The sequence below is a fragment of the Pan troglodytes genome, chromosome 10, assembly GCF_028858775.2.
Source record: "Pan troglodytes isolate AG18354 chromosome 10, NHGRI_mPanTro3-v2.0_pri, whole genome shotgun sequence".
Taxonomy (NCBI): Eukaryota; Metazoa; Chordata; class Mammalia; order Primates; family Hominidae; genus Pan; species Pan troglodytes.
In genome coordinates, this window is record NC_072408.2 from 46223943 (window position 1) to 46241024 (window position 17082).

Here is a 17082-nt window from a genome sequence, read left to right on the forward strand (position 1 = left end):
ACAGTTCACCCTTAGCCTGCACTGAGCGCCGTGGAAGCTTGACCAGCGTGCTGGCTGGCCTAGGGCCCCTGCCCCTCACCTTCTCCTTCTTGATTCCAAAGCCTGGGGAACGGTTAGGGAGCTCTGCCTGCTGGAGCTCCCTGTCCTTGTCCTGTTCTTGTTCTTTCTCATCGCTCTCCTTGCCAGCTTTCTCCTCAGGGTCTGTCTCACTCTCAGGACTATTCTGTAAGAGTCCAGAGCCCACCTCCTCAGTTCCTGTGGATAGCCTGGGAGGCAGGTAGAACAGAACTCACAAAATAGCAGGGGCTTAGGTAGAAGTTCCTTCACTCACCGACTTGTGTCTTCTCTTCTTAGTTTTCTTTTTTGGTTTCTTGGCTTTCCGAAGGCCATGATCTAGAGATAGAAAAATCCCTACTAAGTCCCAACAGGAGAAAGACAGGCTCTTTTTCTTTGTTCTAGCCCCTCTGTTCATTCTTCACAGGCAGGAACCTCATGCTCTGAGGAAGTCTAAGTCCAGTTTTCCTTCTCCAGCTTCTTGCTTGGGCAGGTAGAGGAAGTTCTTTCTACTTCCACAGGTGCAGCCCTCCCAATCCAGTCTACCCTCAAAGGAGCTGGGGCTTGTGGAGGGCATCCTCTCAGTCTGGGACAACAGTTCTCCAGCTTCTACGCTCACAGCAACTGCTTACCTGCTCCAAGAAGATGGGAGGAAGGGGAGCCCCGTCCTCCAAGGGCAGCACCCCCACTTTCAACTGAATCAAGTGAGGAAGAGGGCTCAGAGCCTGACTCTGAGGGGTTCCGCCTCCTCCGCTTGGGGGGCCGGAGAGATGGTGGGGGCAGTTCCTCCTCTTCTGACTCAGAGCCCTGGGCAGATCAGCAGATACATGTCAGTGCAGAGGTTCTCTGCCCTCCAGAAGCCCTCGTCTGGGAATTCAAGAGAGGAGAAGGACCCAGGGCCAAAGGAATCCTCAAACTTCCCTCCAAGGGAGATATTGTAAGGGGAAAACAAAGTGTTTATTTCCCCAAAACAACCCAGCTTCACCCCACGTCCCTTCTACCCGCTTACTCACTGAGGGTGAGTGGGAACGCTTGTGATGGTGCTTCTTGCCTTTCCTGCCATGCTTTCGGCCTTTGGTGTGGAGGTGCTGGCATTCAGTCTGCTAGAGGCAGAGGAAGAAGGGTGAGGACAGCACCAGACTTAGCCCCAGGAAGGATCCTACTTCCTAAAATCTGGCTTTGCCTCCCTTTCTCAGACTAGAGCCTTCTGCCTATCCCAGGGATCCTCAGGCCTCCCCTTCCTTAGCTGGCCAGGAGTGCCCTAAGGGTAAGAGGGAGGCCACTGAGGTCTCTGTTGAACTGGTCTAATGAGTTCAAGGGCCTGAGGCAGATCCAGAGGACAAGCCTGCCTCACCTCCAGCACCTGTAGGAACTCCCGGAAGAGCCGGATCCGCTCCGACTCCAGGGTGATCTGCTCAAAGGCTGAGTCACACACAAAACGCTCACGGACCTTGAACGAGGAGAGCACTGCTGATCAGACTAGGCCCCACTCAGCCTGGCCTGGACACCGCCATGAGCACAGGGCAGGGCTGGGGCAGAGAAAGGAAGGGAACTGGAGCTGGCCCAGGGCTGTGACGTGACTGGGGTGGGCCCTCAGTGGTGAAGCACCGCTGCCCTCAGGCTTGAGGGGTGCTTGGGGCCAGGCTACGCTCCTGACCTCTTCCCAGGCAGTGCCTAGCTCCAGAGCAGGCACAGCCTGCCTCAGCATGCTTCGAAAGGCAGCTTCCCTGCGCCGCATCCTGCGTGCCTCCTCCTTCTCCCGCTCCCTCTCCCGTGCCTCTGCTTTCTCCAGCAGCTGAGGAAAGAAGGGACACGGAACAGGGTCACCCAGGAGGGTGGATGCCAGGTCCCACTCAGGCATACCTTAGGAGGTGGAAAGTTAGGGTCTGGGCTTCTACCACCATCCCCTGAATTGGGAATATAGTCAGTGGGACAGTGAGTGAGAAGGAATGGAGCAAGACACAGATGAATTAGAGAACTTCCCCACGCCCTGCCCAGCCCCTCACACTATTGAAGGTCAGCTTGATGTTGCCTGCGTCCAGTGCGGCAGCCCTCTTGTCAAAGCTTATGATGTGGGCGAAGTCCTCAAAGGCCGTGTTCACCTCCACGCAGAAGCCCCGGTCCTGTGGGTACAGCAGTGCATGAAGCAGGGGCACCACGTGCCTGAGGCCAAAGCTGGCAGGCAGAGTGGTCACATTACAGATGGTCAAGAAGGCCCTTGCCTCTGGAAGAGATCCACAGGACTGTGGTCTGCATTAGAAACCAAGTTATCCAAGTCCTCATCACTTGACAATTAAGCCCCCATGCCTACCCTTGGATGTCACACAGAGCCGAAGGGGTTGGGAGATGTCTCCCAACTGCTGATTAATGCTGAGTTTCTCAAAATTAACTTTTGTTCCTTTGGCTTAAAGCTCTGGCCCCAGCTGGGCCCTCCTGCTGCTCAGCAGTGCTCCCATGCATTCTCAATCAACATTTGCTGGCCCCAACCCTTTGGGTCTATTTATTGAGTGCTTACTATGTACCAGGTACCATGATGAGTGTTTCACACATTATCTCATTTAATACTCTTGGTTCTACATTTAAGAATAGGTCCTAGTATCCTAATTTTACACAGAAGGAGAAACCAAGGTTCAGAGAAACTAGAGCACTTGCCTAAGGTCTCACAGCTGATATATGGCTGGGCAAGAACCCTACCCTGGGGGGTCTCTCTATCCCCAAAGTGTCTGCTTTCAAGCACCACACCCACCCAGATGACTTAGTCCATGGGAAAAACGGAGGCCACCAGGTGTGCAGCTCCCCACCAGTACTAAAAACATCTCCACAGGCCAGGCTCTATGCTTCTCATTTAGGCCTCACAACATTGCAGTGAAGCAGAGGCTTAGAAAAGTGATCTCAGTTGGCCCAAGATGACATGAGTGGTAAATGAAGCCACTGGAGCTCAAAGTCTGGCTCTCACGTCAGTTAAGCACAGGCCAGATTCCCTTTCTCTCCCTCCACATAGCTCTCACCTCCTCTGGCCTTTTTGCTGATGGCAGAAGTGTGCTCCTCTTTCTTCTTTCCAAGGGTACTTCCTCAACCCTGCTACAGTCCTTATCAACACAGCATTCATTCTCAGGGAATTGAAAGCTCCAAGTCACCCTCGTTACTGGCTCCTTCCATCAAGCAGACACCTCACCTAACCTGGAACATCCTTTCCACCATGCTCTCCCCTTCATCAAGCTAACTACCTCTGCTCTTTTCCGTTGTTTCAAAACCTCTTGAAATGCAGCAGAAAGGAAAAGGAATAAACATTTATTGAGAACCTATTAGACACTTTACAGATGTTATTTAATTCTCACAACCTTACCTATGAATTATCCCTGATTTACAGGTGAGCAAACAGGCTCAGAGACACGGAACTTACGGAGGTCTCAGAGCCAATAAGCAACCAGGAGTAATCTGACTCTAAAACATGTGCTGCCCCCATGCCACCTCCATGACTCTACTCTCCCAAAGGTTGCTTGTGTCTACTAGCCAAATCCAAGGCCGCCTTCTTGGTCCTCACTCATCTGGTCCTCAGTGCCTCTACCACTTACTTCTTCAACACTCCCCTCTCCAGGTCGCCCCCTCTCTGACCTTTTATTCTCTTGCATATGCATGTTCCTGAGAACAGCACTTAGTCCTCTTTCACTACCCAATCTGTACTCCCTCGCAATCTCATCCTTCATCTCTCCTGATTTTCAAACATCCTAGACTGGATATTTCAGACACTTAAAATTCAACAGATCTCAAGAGAATATATTTCTCATGAGCATCCTCCATGGATCTCCCTGACCCGGATCTGTCTGCCTGTTCTAAGTCCAGGGCTCTTTGCATTATCCTATGGGATGAAAGGCACCATCATGGTCTGCCTGGCTGTGGAAAGCAAGAGGGACTCCTGGGCTCATCTGCCCTCCATAGGCAGGAACCCAAATGCGGAAAGAGGAAGGGAACTGTCTAGAAAAGTTGCTTTCTCAGGTTGTGTGGAGAGACAGGACTCAGTGAGGATAGGCCCCTACAGGCCTATCAACCAGCCACTCTGTGGCTAAAAGTTAATCGTCCAATAAAATTTAGCTATCCCAGGATAAGGCATTTCTACTTTATACGATTATTCTGTTTTAAAATATATTTGCTTTGAGAGTAATTCCCCAAATAGAATTCCTATTTTCTACAGCCTTGCTCTTCTTGTTTTATCCTTATCAATAGTGCCATCATCCACTGCCCTGACACCTGATTCCTTCCTTTCCCTCCATTTCACAAAATCTATCAATTCTACTTAGTGACTCTATCCCACTGGTGTTGAATTCTCCCTTTTTTTTTTTAAACAGCAGAAACAGTTTATTAAAATAGAAATCTTATGTAGAACCTTTATGCATAAAAAAGATTCAAGCTGCTTCACTTGAAAACAGGAAGCAGCACCAAATCCCCCCATACTCAACTCCAACCCTTGCTTGTCTCAAGGCACCTACACAGAAACCCAGAGTGTCTCAGAAGAACAGCTGGAGCACTACAGCCTGCTCTCTTCTGCTGTCCCCACTGCCCCCGGCTAGGATCACCTCCTACAAGATTCCTGCACAGCCTACTGACTTTTCTCCCTGCTCACCCTCTTCCATCCCTCTAACCCAGCTCCTAGCATCTAGTGCTTCTTGGACTTTTGTACCAAGTAGCCCCAACAGTAGGAGAGAGGTCTGGGGATAAGTGAGATGAATATGACTATTTGAATTACCACTATCAGTTTTAGTATCTTGAGGCTTCAAGAACTGCTCTACCTAGCACCACCACCTTCCCTAAGGACATAAGTATGTACTCTAGACTGAAAGGTTCTACTATACACCATCTAATCTGATCATTCCCCGGTTCCTCATTACTTACGAGAGAAAAATCCAAATTTCTTATTTTAGCATTCAAGGCACTTTACATGCAGGGCTCTACTTCCAAGCTGGGGCATGTGGTTCCAGAGAAAGAGAGGATACCTCAGGACAGTATGATACATCTTACCTAATGGTAAGTAATTTAAAATATTAAATTTATATTAAATAGGTAATATGGTGTTAAAATGCAACACCTACGTGAATTTGTAAGGCAAAACAGTACTTCAAAGAAATGTATATGCAGTGAGACATTTCTAGCTTTATTTCCAGATCCCTTTCAACCCAGGTACCATTTAATCTCTGTAATTAGGTGTACTCTGGTGGAACACTCACCATTTTTTAGATGAGGAAACAGGGTCAGAAAGGTCAAGTGACCTATCCAAGGTCACACAACTAGCAAGCAGTTAAGCTAGACTTTTACTGTAGGCAGTCTGCCTCCAGTCCCGCTCCTAACCACTGTACTGTATTATCTCCTCAAATGCATTAGAATCTTCACTTCCATAAAGAAATATGCTCTTTGTTTTTTTCTTTTGGAACACAAGGTTTAGTCCATCACTCACTCACTTTTCCACTTTTGATAAGATGTAAATATTGAGAACTATTTCTCTTCTCCAGTAGAAGAAGAGCAACAGGCCATGTGTGATGGTAAATGGCAGCTGACACTTGTGACAGTATCAAGAAGGCACTAAGGAATGGTGAGAAGGATGACTTGCCCTTTCTAAAGTGGCATCTCAGCTTGAGTCTGCAGAATGCCTTGCAAATCCAGCTCAGTACTGCTAGATAATCCATATTGACAAGAGAAGCTAAAGATTCAGATTTTCTGTGTGAAGTTTCCTGGTTTTAAAATGTTAGCAACAAATTCCAAATTTTTACAGAACACTGTACAGGCCAGAAAGAACAATCTGTGTGCTACCAGTTTACAATTAGCTATGCTTCTTCCTCTTCAGACCTGGCATGCCCTTTCCACCCCCTTGCCTTTGCTCTTAGTACCCCGTGTACACTCCAACCTCTTCCACCTACTCATTTCTAAATGCACAGTTCAAATGTTAGTTCTTCAGATTCCTGTCTCTGTAATAACACTTGCCCCTTTGTATAACAGTTCTCATGTATATCTTCCTATTAGACCATGAGCTCCTGTGGGTAGAAATTGTGTATTCATTACTGTATCCCTAGTGTGCAGTAAAGGATCACAGTAGATATCTGCTGAACCAAGCTGTAATGCTTCTGCAAAACAGGACTTATCAGGGAGTCCTCTGCAGGGAGTGTGCCCTGCATCCATCCTGTATCCATCCATAACCCCAGCCTCCCTCACCTTAAGGATGTCCTTAATGATCTTCTTTTCATCATGGAATCGTGCCTTCAACTCCTCCACATAGAACTTGAATAAGTCCAGAGGGGTGGAGCCTGTAAGGAGGGAGGGAGGGGGGCCTGGCGGGCGGCAGCTTCCCAAGGCCTGGGGGCTGGGCCGAGGACAGGAGCCGGGAGTAGGGGGTGCAGAGAGGCTGGCAGGGCAGGAAGCCAGGCCAGAGAAGGGGGAGCCTGGCTGCCTAGCCTGGCTGCCTTACCCGGCTGGCCCAGCATGTTGGCAAAGCGGACATCAGTGCTGACTGCTGGATATAGCTCCATCCAGGTGGACATAGAGTGCAGCTGCCCTGTCTCATGCAGCTCGTCCAGGAAGGTCTGAGCAGGGAGAGGCCAGTTATAGGGAGAGTGAGACAGGGAGGCAGAGCCACAGAATGAGGGGGAAGAGAGGGAATGGCAGAGGAAGAGGCAGGGACAATCAAGATTGAGGAAATGCAGGCAAGAGAGGCAGAGATGAAGAGATGCAGATGGAAGGCTGAGAACAATGCAAAAAGAGAGAATGTAAATACACAGAGAGGGACAGAACAAAAAAGTGAGAACAAGCCAGTCCCGGGAGGCAAAGAAACAGAAACCTGCCTGCAGTAACCCCTAGCACTACCACCACCACTGCCACCCCCAAGCTGAGGGAATAAACTCTGCCTGTCGGGTGCCCCACCAAGGGAAATAAACATGGCCTAGCTGCCAAGTCATGCCTGTAGGGTGCTCTCTACTGGCAGTTTCTGGGTGGTGCATACATCTAGTCTCCCTAGAAGAGCACAGTCCAGAATTGAGGAGGTACAGCAGAAACAGACTGCAGGCAGAGAGAGGTCTCATAGAGCTTGGACAGGGCTAGGCACAGAAAGAACAGGCAGCGTATCCAGAAGGGGGCAGGGAATGGGTGGAGAGGTTGTGCTCTAGGGCAGAGCTGAGCTCTGATCTAGAAAGGACAGCAAAGATACCTGGAAGGCCTCCCGATTCTTGCGTTGTTGGCGTCGCTCCCGAAGCCGGGCCCGCTCCCGTTCCTCCTCCTCTTCCCTCTCCAAAGCTCGGATGTGCTCCTCAAAACAGATCAGTGCATCTTCCTTGTCCATGTCTAAAGACAGGCAGGAGGTTCAGCGGGCATTGTCCCAGCAGGATACCCTCTCAGACCCCAGCACCCCTAATGTTTCAACGATGCTGTCCTACAGGTGCTAGGGATACCCAGGGTGGTGGGGGAAGGGCCTGGAGGGGGCTCTGTGGGAGCAGCCACTGCAATGGTAGTTCTTAAGAGGGGATCATTAATTGTATAAGAATAAATAAGCAAGTATTCAGCTCTTGTGAATTCAGTTATTAGAAGCCATAACATGAAACTGGTTGTCTTGGGATCTGAGGTTTCACACCTTAGGGAACTGGGAATCAATCAGGCTTTGATGCAATTTCAGAAAGTGAATTTGAGTATCATCAGTAATTACAGGCCAACAACAGTCTATTGTAACGTGACCAATTAAGGCCTGTAGTTCTATGATGCTTTAAGACCATATTCACATGAGCTAAAATCATCATTGACATCTCTAGGACTTAAAAGATTCCTATCCCAGAGCTCCTCCTCCAAGGACACAAAATATCTAGGCCAACAGTGGACCCCAGAGGGAGGGGTGTCCTGAAACATTCTGGTATCCCCAGAGTCCAAAGAGGTACAAGGACTGGGTGAGTGTTGAGTACTCCTAGGGTGTCCGGGAGGGCAGGAGGTACAGGGGAGTGGGGTGAGGCAGACTCTGGGGTCCCAGGTCCAGTAAAGAAAGGGAAAGGGATAGCTGGGATTGGAGGCCCAGGCTTACTCTGCAGCTGATGGTCCTGAGCAAAGCTGGGGTTATCCATGAGGTACTGCTGGGCCTGGGACCACGTAGTTTGGAAGTTGACACTACTCATCCCATCCAGGATGCTCTTTAGGGCCTGGATATTGCGGCGCCGGAGCTGCTTGGCCTGTTCCTAGGGAGCCACAGGATCAGGGTGAGGCAGGGCAGGCCAGAGCTACCCAAGTAGGCCTGGGCAGAGGAGGACCTGGGGAAAGGTAGCTAGGGAACCCTAGGAAGAAGGCCATACTCAAGACTTTCATGTCTCAGGGAAGGGGAGGGAGTACAGGTTACAGACCCATCTCTCAGAGACGACTCCTCCCCGCTACACCCAGGACTATAGGCCCAGAGCAGAAATGAGATGTGCAAGTCCCATACCAGCTTCCAAGTCAGAAGCTGGGACACTGGGGAAGTAGAGAAGTAAATGGCTAGGGTCCATAACAAAGCAAAGACAAGGAAAGTCCAGGATGAGATGGGCTGAAGGATTCTGCCCAGGGACCATTACCTTCTCCTTCTTGGCCAGGAAGAAGAGGACATCATCATAAACCTCTTTTCGATCCCTCTCAGGGACCACAGCCCAGACCTCCAGCTCCCCAAAGGTCTGTTCTGCCCGCCTGTGGAGCATATAAGCTGTGAGTAGGTAGACAGAGAACAGAGACCCTGGACCTTTGTGTTCTCAGGGTTCCCAAGCCCCAGCCCAGCCTGGCCCCCTGACCGGTAGCGGGTGGTGGAGGTCATGCGTTCATGCTGCTCCAGGAAATGCTGCAGGGTCTGCTTGGCCTCTTTGGCCCTTAGCCGGGCCTCCTCCTTCTCCTCCTTCTCCCGCTGCGCCTTGTAGGCATTGAATGCCTGCTTTTTCTCACTCAGTTTAGGCAAGGCACTAGGATAGAGGGTAGGAGTGGGGTGGGGATAGAGAAGTCACCCTGAACCACCCTGCACAGCCCACACTGGAGGGTCATGAGACACTGCAGGCTGCAGGGGCTCCAAGGGCACAGATGTCTGGGATCTGAACACCATTCATGGAGAAGTAGGGGTGACAGGAAGTGAGGGAAAGAGATGCAGCTCCAAGACACTGCAAATACTGGGCCCTTTTCCTTTGGGGTTCTCAAGTCACCCTATCCAGCACCCTCATTCCCCAATTAATTCAATTCCGTTTGATTCAATTCAGGAAGCATTTATTGAACATGTTGTGTCAGATACCTTTCCTTTCCTTCTCCTGGAGGCCCTCCAGCTTTTCTTCCCCTTGAACCCCAACCCAATCTATCACTGTCCTGACTCTGGTTCCCTTAGGGCTGAGTGTTGAGCTCGGGTTTTTTAGGGAGTCCCTAGCACAGCTGCTCTCATGAACAGGGCCTGGCTCCCTCTGCCCAGGCCTACCTGTAACGGGGGTCGGTGACCACCATCTTCATGGCCTGTTCCCATGAGGCATTGGAGGGGACAGCCTGGAATGAAGCAGGTGGGAGTCATGGGGCCTGCCCCACTCCAGCCCCCTCCAAACCTTCCCTGGGAGCCCCACTCCAGCACCTTGTCCCTCAGCAGTTCCTTGAATGCCTGCTTTGCCTTCTCCCGGTTGCTCCAACTGAGGCCAGACCTCTCTGGTTCTGGCTTTGATTCCTCCTCCTCCTGCTGTGGCTGATGCTGTCCAGAACTGGAGGGCACAGGGGACTCAGCCACAGCGTCCCCCAGCTCTCACAGCTTTCAGTGCCCTGAACTCCTGGCAACATATCACCCCCTCCTTGTTCCCCAGGGCAGCCTTTTTCTGCCCTTCAGAGGTCACACCGAGATCTTCAAACCCCTCCTGAGAGAGAGGCCCAGCAGAGGACAAGGGTTGAACCAGGCTGGGAGTCTGAGGCCAACATTGGGAATGCCATGGGGGGCAGCCCTCACCTGCTGGGGCCCTCCTCCAGCTGCTGCAAGAACCCCTGTTCCAGGGGCTGGGTGGCCTCCAACACATCACAGTCTTCACTCCCACCTGGCTCAGGTTCCAGGAGGCCTGTGGGCACTGGGGTGGGGCCAGGAGGTACAGGTGGGGGGTCAGGCTGTGGCTGAGGCGGCTGTGGCTGAAGTGTCTGTGGCAGCTGCTGCTGCTGTTTCCTGCAGATGAGCCAGAAGGGCGGTGTCCAGGAGGAGAGCAAGAATGGAGGACTTCAGGGGCTGGCTGGTTTCTCTATCCTGGGAAGGACTGGGGCCAGAGGGGATGACTCCACAAGGAGACAGAGCTGGCTCTTCCTCCCACAGTGTAGAGATCATGGCGACAGAGTCTACTTCCACACTCCAGGTGCCCCAACTACAAATGGATAGGTGGGCAAGTCACTCACCCTGCAGCCTCTTGTTTGACTAGAACTGCGATGGGAAAAGATAACACAGTCAGTCACAGGGGCAATAGGGAGCCCCCAGAGCTCCTGACCTGGCCCACCCGTAGGACATCTCACCCTCTAGGTCATCCAGATCCTTGGGCCGGGTCCAGCGAGACTCTTTACTCTGGTTGTTATAGTAATAAGGTTTGCCTGTGTCCGACTTGTACTCTTTCCAGGGACATTGGGACAGGAGCAGCTGCAAGTGGATGGGATAGGAGCCATCAGTGGGATGGGCAAGTTCTCCAGCCAGTCAGGGGAGCTAAGGGGACCCAGTGAGTAGAGGACACAGGAACCTTTAGCTACCACCTGGCCTGGTTCAAACTGGGGAAGGTGGACTTCTTGAGATCCTATGGAGGCATTTCCAGGGAGGGTGAGGAATGGTCAGGGACCTTGGGATCAGAGGAACCATCATGAATATGGTTAGAGACTAAGGGAAGGCCAAGGACTTGGAAGGGTCAGGGCAGCTGAAAGGAAGGGCCAGAAAGCCCAGCTCAGGACCTCTGCCTTGGACTTGAGCACGCTGGGCTTCTCCCACACGGACTGCTTGTCGTCAGCATTGTAGTAGTAGATGCGCCCATCTGGGGCCACATGCTCACTCCATAGGGCCCTCTGGGTGGGGGGGGGGGGCACAGAATGGTGGTCAAGGCCCCTTTTCCAAAGCCTCTCCTCACCCCAAAGATTTAACTATCAGTCCCCCACTCTCAGGCTTTCTACCCAGAGACCCCTGAGCTGGAAGAACTCACCGGAGGGCCTGTCCCAGCCACAGCAGCTAGAAAAAAGCCAAAGGATACATACTAAGTCCTTGCTCCGACCTCCATCTTATTCCCACCTATGCCTCCCGTATTCCAGCCCCAGTAAATAGTCCCCTGGTCCCATCAATATCCCAGACTCCTTGGCATCCCAACAGGCATGATCCAGGGTGGGCTCCAGTCCACGGTCCCCTCTCCCCTATGCCCCCCAACCTCCGAGCCTGGGGGGAGCAGGCCCCCAGAAGACTCACAGCTGGCGGTGTCCGCACCCGGAGCCGTCTGCCGAAGAAAGAGGAGGGGGAAGGGTTGGGGCCAAGCCCAGTGGCCCCCAGGACCCAGGCCATGGGGGATGGAGAAGCAGGCCAGGCCAGAATCCATGTGTCCTGCTCCTAGAGATCTCTGCTCCCTAACAGGCTTCCCCCACCCTTCAGGGCCATAGCTCTGGGATCCCAAGGGAGAATCGCATAGCAGCTCCATTCTTCGTTCTCCTCAAGTGAGAGTATTTTGTTGAGACAACTCCCGAGGCTCATTCCTTCACAGTGGATGCCAAATTCTATATCCTACCCAGACTCTGCTACACTGAGCGACAGCATAAGAAGGCACAGCAAGATCCCCAGGTGCTACTGACTCTTCTGGGGACAAAGAGGATGTGAAGAACTGTATTCATGTGTCCACAGTGTGTGGCTCTGTGAGGATAAGTGTGCTCCTTAAGGGAGCTGGACAAGGCACGTGAGTAACAAGAGAATGTATATGCCTTTGGGGATGAGTGGGAAACTAGAAGAGCTGAGTACATGGCTGGCGAGAAGCATTTGAGTGTGGGGAGTGCTGCCGGGGACCTGGGTGGATGCGATGAGAAGAGGGAAAGAACGGAGGTCATAGTCCTGCATTCCAAGTCAGACTCACGGGACTGCAGGGCAGAGCCTGCTACCTGCTGGCCCCTAGTGCTTACCGCTGCGGTGACAGGCACCGCTGGCATCAGCATTCCTGGCATCATCGGAGGTACCATTCCTGGTATCTATGGATACAAAGAAGACAGAAACCAACCACCAAGGTAAGGGCTGGAACAGGAGGGACAGGGTACCTCAAAGGGTCCTGAGACATCTCACTGGAGCCATGACCCTCACTTGGGCACTTCCTCAGGCAATCCCCAGATTCTGGCCTCTCACCTTGCCTGAGAGTTGTCTCAGTCATTCAGCAGACAAATCCACATGGGTTTGGCCCAAAGCTCCCTTCCGTCCCCAGTTTCTGAGGCCTACATGCCCGCTCTTATCTCCACCCCCAGCTAAACTGACAGGGTTTTCTGAGTCCCCAGGGGAGGAGAGACAAGTACCTGTGTGAGTGGTGGTGGCGCCCCCATTGGTGGAAGCATTGGGGGCAGGATGCCAGGTGGCATGGGGGGGATAGCTGGTGGTCTCTGACTCATGGGGGGTAGCCCCATCGGAGGAAAGGGTGGGGGGATCCCTGGAGGGGGCATCTGGAAATGAGTAAAGGAAGAGATACTGAGCAGGGAAGACATCGCCTTGTCAGAGGCAGAGAGGACCTGTCAGGAAATATCCACCACCTCCCTCCCCGACCCTCCACCCTGCTCTGAGGCAATTCCAAGGCTTTAGTTTGAGAAGCACAAGGCATGAAACTGCCTCCCTCCTCACCACTGAGAAAGACTGACAACTGGGGTCTAACAGGCAAGCACACAGCTTCTTAATTGTAACGGGAAAGGAAAGGAATAAGGGAAGTTTAACAGCACCAGACTGAGACTGGAAGGCTCCACCTCTTCAGCAATTCTCCCCCAAAGAGGCCTCTCAGATGAAGGGGCAGAAGGCAGGTATCCAGGTACCCAAGTACCCCAGTCCCCTGCCTCCCATCCCTTTCTCTCCAACTCATGACCACCAATGCCATTCCAGCCCGAATTCCGTGGCATATTTAAAGAGCATAGGTAAGGAGTAGTGAAAGAGATAGATAGTCCCACCCTGCCCTCACATTAATGGGGTCTTTTCCCTTCCACTTCTCCTACCTCCAGCCCCAGTGTGTCCTAAGGTCAAAAAGACAAAGGGGGAATTGTCAATGTTATGTACTGAGGGCTTCACAACAGCTCTCCCCAACCCAATGCTCAAGTAAAACCATCCCTCTTCCAAGGTCAGCAAAAGGGGCATTACAGGAAAACTGTGCTGGTGATGCAGCAGTGGCTAGGGGCTGGGGAGTTGGGGGTGCAGGCTGGAAAAGCCAAGCCCAGGGAAAGACATAAAACTTACGAAGGGTGGTGGCATCATGGGGGGCCCCGGTGGGAAGGGGGCAGGCGCTGCTGGGGGCCGGGGACCAGAATCGGGAACCGACTGTTGAGGGAGAGAAAAGTCATAGGACCCAGGATGGGCACAGAGATGGGCTTTTTGCAGAAGGGAAGCAGAAGTGGTGAGGATGAAAAAGGAGCACAAAGTTCAGGAGGGTCTTCAAGCCCGATTTCCTGCCCACCCCAAGCCCTTAGCCCTTGGTAGGTTTGCTCTGTCTTGTGCCAGCTCAGAGCCAGCTGGCTGAGCCCCTTGAATGTCATCTTTATTTTGAAAGTTTCCATTTTGTCAAAGCAACAGAAAAGATGAAGGAGGCTTCACTACAGGCACAGACTGGCTCTACCTAAGGCTTCTAATCCATTATCCTGCCTGTGGGCAAGGCTGTGCCTCTCTCAAATAAGTTAGAGGTCTCTTTTATTCCCAAAGTATCTAGGGAGGGAGTCGCCTCTTTTCTAGTTCCCCTAATTAGCCCAGTTACAGAGATTCAATCCAAAGCTCTCTCAACACAAATAGTCGCTAGTCCTTTAAAATGCTTGTCTCCCTAATTCTCATCTCTTCATGACCAGCTTCCTCCCCTAACTGACCTCATCCTTAGCTACCTACTTTCTTTGACATCTTCCACTTCCAATCGCCAACTTCATCTCTTTGGCTTTATCTCCATCCCCTTTTTGGTGTCCATCCCCTCCTCTACAAATCCTGAACTATCTCCCTGTGGATGTAGGCTTTGAACAGCTTAGGTTGCCCTGTCCTACCCCTAATGGCTGTCTGCATCCCATCCTTTAGTTCTCAGCTTAAGTATCACTTATTTTAAGACAACTTCCTGACTGTATTTAAAGTAGCTCCTTCCTATTTCTCTATCTGATCCCCTTTTTAGTTTCCTCATGTACATAATTTTGTAATTATTATGTTTGCCTGGATATGTTTTCCCCAACAAGAGTGTAATAACATTCCATGAAGACAGGGATCATATCTGACTTGTTGGAAGCTGTATTCCTGGTACCTACCAGCATCTGGCACATAATAGGTATTCAGCAAATATTGAACGAACGAAGAACAAACAGAACAAATCTCTATATAGAACCTTCTACTTCTAAAAATTAATTTTATAGGTATAGCCCTACATGGCCAAAATGCTGTATGTTTAAGGTTTTCATTTCAGTATTATTTGTAAAAACAGAAGATTGGAATCAGCCTAAATAGCCACCAGTAAGGAGCTATGAAATTATATATACACATAAAATGCAGTGCTATACAGTTATAAACAAGAATGAAGAAGCTTATTGTCTCGATATGATCTCTAAGATGTATTAACAAGTGGGAGAGAAAGCAAGGTGCAGCAAACTTTTATCATTTGTATAAAAGTCAGAGACAAAAGATGATACACAAGAAATGGTAGAAAGGGACAGAGATAAAGGGGAGACTTTTCCCTGTATGGCTTTTGTATCTTTTGAATACGCAGCCATATGACTATATTGCCCATTCAAAAACAAACAAACTCACTGTAAGTGAACCGAGGCTTGGAGATGCAGCTAAAGGGCCCAGCCCTTCTGCCTCTTTGCCTGAAAGTTAGGGGGTGATAGGGAGGAATCCTGGGGAAAGGTGGTATCTGGCTGAAGAGAAGGTACCTCACTGCTGCCAATTTCCCCTATGCTGAGAATGCTCAGCATTTAAAAACGCCCTTCATGTCTGCCTTTAAAATATCTGTTCCTGGCTTGGCGCGGTGGCTCACACCTGTAATCCCGGCACTTTGGGAGGCCGAGGAGGGCAGATCATGAGGTCAGGAGATCGAGGCCATCCTGGCCAACACGGTGAAATCCTGTCTCTACTAAAAATACAAAAACAAAATTAGCCAGGCGTGGTGGCAGGCACCTTTAGTCCCAGCTACTCGGGAGAGGTGGGAGAATGAGGTGAACCCAGGAGGCGGAGTTTGCAGTGAGCCGAGGCGCCACTGCACTCCAACTCCAGCCTGGGCGACAGAGCGAGATTTCATCTCCCAAAAAAAAAAAAAAAAAAAAAAAAACTGTTCCTGGCCTGGTGCAGTGGTTCACGCCTGTAATCCCAGCACTTTGGGAGGCCAAGCAGGCAGATCACCTGAGGTCAGGAGTTCGAGACCAGCTTGGCCAACATGGTGAAACCTCTATTAAAAATACAAAAATTAGCCAGGTGTGGTGGCGCACGCCTGTAGTCTCAGCTACTGGGGAGGCTGAGGCACAAGAATTGCTTGAACCCGGGAGGCGGAGGTTGCATTGAGCTGAGACTGCACCACTGCACTCCAGCCTGGGTGACAGAGTGAGACACTCTCAAAAAGACAAAACAACAACAACAACAACAAACAACTGTCCTTCATCTTGTCCTAAGAAGAAAAGGGTATGAGCTAAACCTCTCCAATGTGACTCATCTTTTCTAAGTGCTCAACTGCTTTAGTTCTGTATTCAGACTTGCTCTTGCCCCTGACGCTTTCCTCAGCATGGGAAGTCAGAAACTAATCAATAGTGGAGGAAATACAATTTTCTGTGTCACACTTTCCCATCTCAAGCTGCCTCAGGAGCCTCTCTAACATCTTTGGGTCCTACCAGGCTCCAGGGGAGCCTCAGAGGCGTCTCAGAGACTGGCACCACACCATTCAATTGTCCAAATGGAAACCTATGAGTCACTCTCCACAACTCCCTCTTCCTTGCCAATAAATCACCAAGTCTTGTTAACTTTACCTCCTCAAGATTTCTTGAATCTATTTCTCTCCATTTCCTTTTCCACCACCCATCTTGCCCAAGCCACCATCTTTTTTCATCTAATTGCAGTGGCCTCCCAACTGTTTTCCCCACATCCACTCCAATCAGCAGCTATAACAAGCTCTTCAAATTGCACCTCAGACTGTTAGCCCCCTGCTTAAAACTCTTCAATGGCTTCCCACTGCTCTTAGAGTAAATAGTAAACCCCCTACCCAGTAAGGCTATGAGGGGGTCTGCTACCCAGCTACCTTGCCAACCTCCCCCATGCTGAGCTCCTGGGTCTCAGTTCCAGCCCTACTCACCTTCTCTCAGCTCTCCCACCTCAGGCATCCACCTTCGCCTGAGAAAACTGGGTTGGCCCTGCCAACCCCACACACCTTGCCTACTACACTTCACATCTACCAATCATTTCTTCACGAAAGCTTTTCCCAACTCCCTGAACTAGTCAGAGCCCGCTTTTATATACTTGTACAACACCATGTACCTTCTCCTTCAGCAATTATCCATTAGAATTTTATAGTTATTTGTATAATCCTGATTATATTATTTTTCTATTTGGCATGAATAAAAAACAAATGCTGCCAATTAAATTATAATATCCTGTCAATTTGAAGATGCATCCTGACTTGACAAATGTTCAAATATGAGTCTCAGAATTAATGAAATATAATATCCGTGGCCCCTACTAGACTGAAAACACTGAAGGGCAGGGACTTCATCTGTTTTTGCTCACCTCATATCCAGTTCCCATTGTGTTTTCCTTACCACCATCTATGGGTACAAACTAGGTGCTAATAAGTATGTGTTAACTGAATGACTAAATGGTCTTGGCAAGTCCTACAAAACAGT

The 17082-nt window shown here is 50.5% G+C and overlaps 1 protein-coding gene across 19 annotated transcripts in view; it reads right to left on the bottom strand.

The window, feature by feature from the left end:
- The window catches only part of PRPF40B (pre-mRNA processing factor 40 homolog B), a 76204-nt gene that overhangs the window by 581 nt on the left and 58541 nt on the right, over positions 1-17082 (bottom strand). For 3 of the 19 annotated variants that reach the window (XM_063784672.1, XM_054662882.2, XM_063784673.1), the window contains 24 exons: positions 13472-13552; positions 12553-12696; positions 12172-12237; positions 11474-11501; positions 11217-11242; positions 10972-11082; positions 10549-10669; positions 10435-10459; positions 10004-10210; positions 9641-9764; positions 9494-9558; positions 8832-8996; positions 8622-8730; positions 8102-8252; positions 7244-7377; positions 6509-6623; positions 6256-6347; positions 2061-2177; positions 1712-1849; positions 1409-1504; positions 1068-1154; positions 687-861; positions 332-393; positions 80-223 (listed from right to left, as the gene is read on the bottom strand). In XM_063784672.1, the coding sequence (XP_063640742.1) occupies positions 80-223; positions 332-393; positions 687-861; positions 1068-1154; positions 1409-1504; positions 1712-1849; positions 2061-2177; positions 6256-6347; positions 6509-6623; positions 7244-7377; positions 8102-8252; positions 8622-8730; positions 8832-8996; positions 9494-9558; positions 9641-9764; positions 10004-10210; positions 10435-10459; positions 10549-10669; positions 10972-11082; positions 11217-11242; positions 11474-11501; positions 12172-12237; positions 12553-12696; positions 13472-13489 (2520 nt within the window). In that variant the 5' untranslated portion in view covers positions 13490-13552. 19 annotated transcript variants of the gene reach the window in all.